The sequence below is a fragment of the Plectropomus leopardus genome, chromosome 1, assembly GCF_008729295.1.
Source record: "Plectropomus leopardus isolate mb chromosome 1, YSFRI_Pleo_2.0, whole genome shotgun sequence".
NCBI lineage: Eukaryota > Metazoa > Chordata > Actinopteri > Perciformes > Serranidae > Plectropomus > Plectropomus leopardus.
Window position 1 is genome coordinate 31,227,899 of NC_056463.1, and position 6,649 is coordinate 31,234,547.

Sequence of the window (6,649 nt, forward strand, 5' to 3'; positions counted from 1 at the left end):
GCCATGGTTTCAAACACTCATACCTTCAAGTATTTATTAGGTAAATAACTTTAAAAATAGAAACATTTGGTTAAAATACATGCTCAACATCAGAAACAGAAATAAACACATCTGAACTCTCCCTCACATCTGAAACTGTGACATCAGCACAGTGACACTATTAAAAAAAAGGTCCCATCAGTTCATTTCTTCTTTCTTCGAAACGCATTTCCATCACATGACAGTCGGCCTCAGTGAATTTATTCTCGGTGCGGTTTAGAGGACCCAAAGGACTCCACTGCAGTCATCAGTGGCCCCCAGCAAACTCCAGGAACACCTGACCGCCCCACTCAAGCTTGTGGCTATTGGATGTTCGGCCGTGGCTTGAGAATAAGTTTCCCCGTCTGTAAAAAGAGACAGAAATAAGACAAGGGTTAACATTTTTCAAAAATGTCTGAGCAGGCTACAGGTCACGAACAGATGAAGAGACTCACATCGTCACAGGACATGTTGTATTCTGCTAAAACAGTCCGACAGCGGGCAGCAATACTGAAGGGGCAGAGGTCAAAGATTTTAACTTGTTATTTATTTAAGTGAACATAAAGAATAATACTTTAAAGTAAAAGTACAAAAAACAGACAGCATGATTTTGCTGTTGTAGTTTGTTGAGGCAGAGCTCATTTTTAACTAACTTTGTATAAAGGAGAATAACTTATGGATATTTGCAACATGGATTAATCTGATAATTGTGTTATAGATAAATGGATTAATAGTTTGGTTTGTAGAAAATCTTTTTTTACCCAATTACCCAGTGCAACAGAGTGACAGCTTCATAATTATTAGCACAAACCTTTAAATTATTAAAAGGAAAAGCAGTGAAAAATGACTAAAACAATTTTCAAAATATTAATTTCCTGTCAGTCGACTGATAGATTTATTGACTAATCATTTCAGCTGTAACTTTCTATACTGCTGGGTAGATTGAATACTTATATATATGTAATATATATGTGTGTGTGTGTGTGTGTGTGTGTGTGCTCGCGTGTGTGTGTGTGTGTGTGTGTGTGTGTGTGTGTATATGTATATGTATATTAAGTCTTAATTTGTAAAGTAATTAAAGCTTTCAGATAATTGTAGTGAAGTCAAAAGTAGGATATTTCCCTCTGAAATGTAGAGCAGAAGAAGAAAACAGCATGAAAAGAGACAACTTAAGTAAAGTACAGGTCCTGCGTGCTCTGCACTTTTCTATAAGTGGCTGAGATTTGATGAGCGACGTCAGAGCGGATGTTGAAACGTTATATCAGATAAAGCATTTCACTTCTTATTGACTACAACAGACAAAGGATACATTGATGGTGCCACAACTCGTTTGTGTATCCCAGCAAAGAAGAGAGCTATAAGAGTGATGCAGCTGATGGTGAAGAAGGGATGATTCCACAGTGATGAAAAGAAAGAGACCTGCAGGACATGACAAGCAAATCATTAGTGACACATTTTTAATTCTACAGGGTTTTTTTTCTATAAGGTACTGTGACAAATAGAGCTATGTGTAGTAGAGTATTTTTTTAAACATCCCACAAAACATTTGTATCTTAGAGGGTCGCTTCACTTTTTTTTTTTAAACTGAATCCTATCATTTTAATGTGCACTGTATTCTGTTTTTCTGGCTTTTTCCCCACATTAACTCTCCAGAGAACTAGCTCCAACTGCAGCTTGTATGTCCTTGTGTTTCATTAGACCGCCTTTGAGACAGAGGGAGGCGTATCCAAAATCAGATAACTCGGGGGAGAAAAGCACTGTGTGCTGCAAGCTCATTTTCAATGATGAGCGGCAAAACGGTCATGAGGAGCATGATGAGACGGCTGGCAGGCGGTGCAGAGGGCAAAGCTAAAGTTAATTAACTGCGTGCTCAGAAAAGCTCGACATGTTAACCAATCGCAGCCATGATCACTTGAATATTTGCTGTTAAAAATTTGCAAACATCATACATGTTACATAAAATTCTATATATAAATAAACAGTTGTACACTGACTTACTTTACTTGTGAACCTAAACACAAGCAACAACAAAAGAGGCAAGCATTAAACTGCATTTGGACTTTGCCCAGAGATGCTGGTACGAGGTAACAAAGCGTTAAGACAACGGCAACATTCAGCCCAACAGCAGAAGGTGTTGCTGTTAAAGCACACTTTGACCTCCAAGTACAGGCTGGTGCTTTGACTTAAAATTCAAATAGAGCCGGTCAATGCTTATACAGTGAGGCAAGAAAAACAGCTCCACTTTAAAGTCATTACCATTTTAATAAGACACAGTGGCACAGCTTTCTCTGTGGTCTGAAGTGTTGCTGAAACCTGGATTAGTTTTGCTAAACTTTGAGAACATTTTCTAACTGTGTGCTATATAATAACAAAAACAATCGTCACATTTATGCTGTTGCAGTGGTAAATATAAGAGCACAAAGTGTATTCTCATTGTGAAGGGGTTTCCCTTTATGGCAGAAGTGACATGTTTGTCACTCACACATACCTTCTGTGTGTCTGGGTCTATTAACCAGTTCCAAGCTCCAGTAGCTGTACAAACAGACACTACTATCAGGATCACTGAAACGAGACAGGACAATGAGACACAGTGGGACAACATTTAAAGTGTAATCTAAATCTTAAAATTCAAATTCCTCAATTATTGGTGAAAACAGGTTACAACTTGTGATTATGTCTGCACCATCTTCTGTATTTACTGATTCTTTTGTTAGTTATCAACTGTAAGGTTGAAGCCAATGATCAGTAATGCGTGGGGGTTGACCACAAAACAGGTTTTGGCAAATTACATGTTTTGTGTTAACCACTACATCTTCTCAGCCATGGTAAACTGTAACTTACTTCTCCACCTGCCTGTTGCAGGTTGCAAACAGGAGACATACTCTGTCAATCTTCTCTCAAAGGCCTTCAGATCTAAAACAAAAATGGACACGATGACACACATTGTATTTGGACATAATATGCTGTATGACGTAGTAACAATTAATAATTCATATTTGCAGTCATGTGATAAATACAGAGTTTTACCACAATTAACGTCAACCTCAACAATCTTGTGTCACTGTATCTGAGTGACAACAACACTTGTAACACTGAACTGAGGTGAAGACAGGCGCAATACGTGACTGAATAAGCATGTTACATATCCAAAACGTTTGGGATCGTGTCACTAATTATGTCACATTGTCTGCTGGCAAAACGTAGCCGTCTATAAAGCTACTTGAAGCACCGGTCTTAATAACGGAATATGTGTCGGCTAATAGCTAAAACAACCGTCTGAACCGCTGCTGTAGGTTGAGCTAGCAAACATGCTAAGTGTTGTTCGTACACTGGCGAGCTAATTTAGCGTTGCCTCTGACTTTGTATTCCGCTCTTTAATTCTTCTGGTGGTTACAGCCATGAGGATAAAATGAATCGGCAGCTACTTAAAAATGTGTTAATTTAATTTGTGTCTCGGTTACCTTCGGCCTGCTCCAGGGAGTTCATATCTGAGCCTGGTGGCAGCAGCCTGCTGTTGGCTGCGCTGTGCCGCTGCTTCCTCTCAGCTGATGGACAGGCCAACCGACCAATCCGCGTTTGCTGTGCGCACATCTCTAACGTGATTGGTCGTAAACCAAATAAAGGGTGGGACAAAGCTGCCCCCTGCCCTCACATGCTAAATGTCAGACGTACCAACCAGCACAGTGTATAATGCACTGCAGCATTGTACACTTCACATTATACACATATTTATATGTCTAACTCAACATAGTAGTTTTTTAGACTGTATTGTAGCAGAAGGATAATACTTTTTTTCACACTCAACATACTCTGCACATTATACGTATTTTGTTTTTAAAAAATGTACATACTTGTGATACTATTTGAGCGCATCATGCATATTTTATTTTTATATTTGTACATACTTTGTTCTTATGCTTCTTATTTCTTCTTCTATCATCCTCTTAGCTTTAAACAAGAGGGACAACAGGGAACCACAATTTGACCACAAGAATCAATGAAGTATTTTTGATTTGGAGTCTGAAGAGACTCAAAATGACCACAATAAAACACATAAAGACAACAAAAGTGATGCAAAAGAGCTGCAAAGAAACAGAAAATAATAACACAGAGGGGCTAAACTACAGAGACACAAAACAAAGACAAAAAAAATAGTAATAAAGTTCTAATGTAATAAATATATACAATTATACGTATACATACAATTATTTACTAAATTACCATAAGGAGACAAAAAAAAATACTGCACACAAAATTACCACAGAGACCCAAAACTAGAAAGAGATGCATAATGACTAAAAAGACATGCAAAACCAAAAGAGAAAAAAAATACCACAAAGTCTGTGTGTCCTGCCTCTGTGTAGGATTGGGGCTTTTTGCATATCTGTGATGGCAAGAGTCTCACAATCCGCCCATGACAACATACGTTTTTTTGTTGTTGTTTTTTTTAATTTATGTAGATTTTAAATGCACTTGACAGTTCTGTGTGTTTGACATTTGCATGAATTATTGGTTTTTGACATGGATATAGTCATTCAGTATGTATTCAGTCTGAATCTTTTGAGTATAATTTTATTTATAAGATCAAACCACATGAATTTATGGTCTTTCAAGTATGAAGAGTGAGTTTGTTTTTATGATTGGGCAAGGATTCATTTAAATTCTCCAATAAAAAACATTACCTCACAGTGTGTACCAGGATTTGTTGCTTACAGGCTGCAGTTTGTTCTGCAGCTTTACATCAAACTTTTCCCTCAGAATTTGCTCTATCTCATCATCTGTTATGTCTCTCACGTCTAAGACATCAACACCTTCCTCGGGTTTGTAGGTGACCTCACTGTAGGTCCAGCCAATAAGAGCTCTGAATGAGGAACCTCTTATCATTTCTTTAAGGTTTAGGCAACAACAGCTAGTGGTTATGTTTTAAATAAACATGGTTTTGCTTAAAATAAGTGAGATTGTTACAAATGTAATACGTCTCTAGCATAGTTTGCCACCAGCACACGCGTCTATATTCTTATGAAAAGGAAAACTTAATTGACTTTTGAAAGAGGTGTTTGACACTTCTCTGTCATCTGCTGCCAAACCTTTGCAGATTTTCCCATTTTTTATACCACCGTAGTTGACCAGACACCAAAGGCCGTCACTCAGGTCTTGTCATACTTTCGCAAAAGGGTGCTTCGAGGGGCCAATGACCAAGCCCAGTTGTCCGAATGCTTATTTGACTCAGTGTTTCAGCACTTGGATAAGGGGGCATCCTGTCCAGGCTGTACTCGTACCCCACCTCTTGCTCAGTGTGATCTGGGATAGGCTCCTTGACAACTCTGAATAGGATGAATGAGTTTTTACCCCCATTCTGGCAATTATATATCTAAAAAATATGAACATGATTTTTAAACAAAATAAATAATTAGGCCTATCCAAACTCACAATGCAGTCTATTGTCTCAGAATATTTATTGTTTGTAGTAATAAGGTACAAGTTGAAGACTCACTTTATCATTTGCATGTTGAAAAGGAAAAAATATATATTTACTCCTCTCTGATCTATCATAAAATCAACAAAGGTTGATGAAGAAGATTGCTTTGTTGTTTGCAGGCTGGGGTTTGTTCTGCAGCTTTACATCAAACTTTTCCCTCAGAATTTGCTCTATCTCATCATCTGTTATGTTTCTCATGTCGAAGACATCGACACCTTCCTCGGGTTTGTAAGTGACCTCACTGTAGGTCCAGCCAATAAGAGCTCTGAATCCTGGGAATCCTTGGGCTGTTGAGGCCCGCGGGGGTCTGGGGCCACCAGGCAGTTAGCTGCTTTGGTTTACACGGTAAACCAGCCTGGCCTCTCAGGGGGTTGATAAACCTGGCCTGCTCATTCCAGTCACTCCTCGCTGTTCACCGCCAAGAACAAGGGAGCCAGTTTCCTGTGTGACTGTGTTCAGTCTTTGCTTAAGACAGAGTTAAGTACCTCTGTGACATGATAATATTCCTACAACAATAACAACACAGACAACTTATTATTCACACAGTACTTTTGTGGCTCACTTTTAAGAAATAGTTTTGTAAAAGTCGAACAGAGACACCTAAGTACGAAACTATTTTTTAAGAACAAAGGGTTATATTTTTCAGATTGGGCAGACGAGCCTAAAACACATCTGTAAATATGAAGAGCGTGGATTCATGATGCAAACACTGCATGTCAAGCTGCAATCCTCCCAATGAGTTGGGATGTTCCTAATTGGCCAATAATTAAAACATGGAAGTCACAGAGAGTGTTTGATTGGTTATGAATTTAATAACTGGACGTTGTGCCATTACAGTACTTAACAGTGTAACCCGGATATATCAACACAAGGAAATTACATTATATAACTGAAACTCTTACCGACCTGTACCTTTGCTTGGCTTGGTTTTAACTTTTTACCTGTTTTTACTCTTACATCTGGTATGCACAGATCAAGATGATCTTCTTACTTTCTTTGTTAACTTACTTTCTGATAATCTCTGCTTTATATTATCTGACGATTAAAATGAACATACATAGGTTGTACAAGTATACTGTGAGTCAAATGAACGCAGTGGGCATTGATTATGTAAACAAACCAATTTCTTTCAACAGTCTACTCCTTCTCTTT

The 6,649-nt window shown here is 38.2% G+C and overlaps 1 protein-coding gene across 1 annotated transcript; it reads right to left on the minus strand.

Moving 5' to 3' along the window:
- Positions 1 to 7: 7 nt before the first annotated feature.
- Positions 8 to 3,541, minus strand: cnep1r1 (CTD nuclear envelope phosphatase 1 regulatory subunit 1). The gene is made up of 6 exons (XM_042488806.1): positions 3,480 to 3,541; positions 2,860 to 2,931; positions 2,507 to 2,580; positions 1,328 to 1,437; positions 474 to 528; positions 8 to 383 (listed from the first exon to the last, which is right to left on the minus strand). The coding sequence occupies exons 1-6, from the start codon at positions 3,502 to 3,504 to the stop codon at positions 342 to 344; spliced, it is 378 nt and encodes a 125-aa protein (XP_042344740.1). The 5' UTR covers positions 3,505 to 3,541; the 3' UTR covers positions 8 to 341.
- Between the last annotated feature and the right edge of the window lie 3,108 nt (positions 3,542 to 6,649).

Excerpts from the sequence above, each read along its gene's own strand:
- cnep1r1 (XM_042488806.1), bottom strand. The coding sequence starts at position 3,504 with ATGAACTCCCTGGAGCAGGCCGAAG. Across the intron at positions 2,932-3,479 it reads CTCCCTGGAGCAGGCCGAAG|ATCTGAAGGCCTTTGAGAGA; the intron begins GTAACCGAGACA and ends TTTTTGTTTTAG. Across the intron at positions 384-473 it reads ACAACATGTCCTGTGACGAT|ACGGGGAAACTTATTCTCAA; the intron begins GTGAGTCTCTTC and ends CTCTTTTTACAG.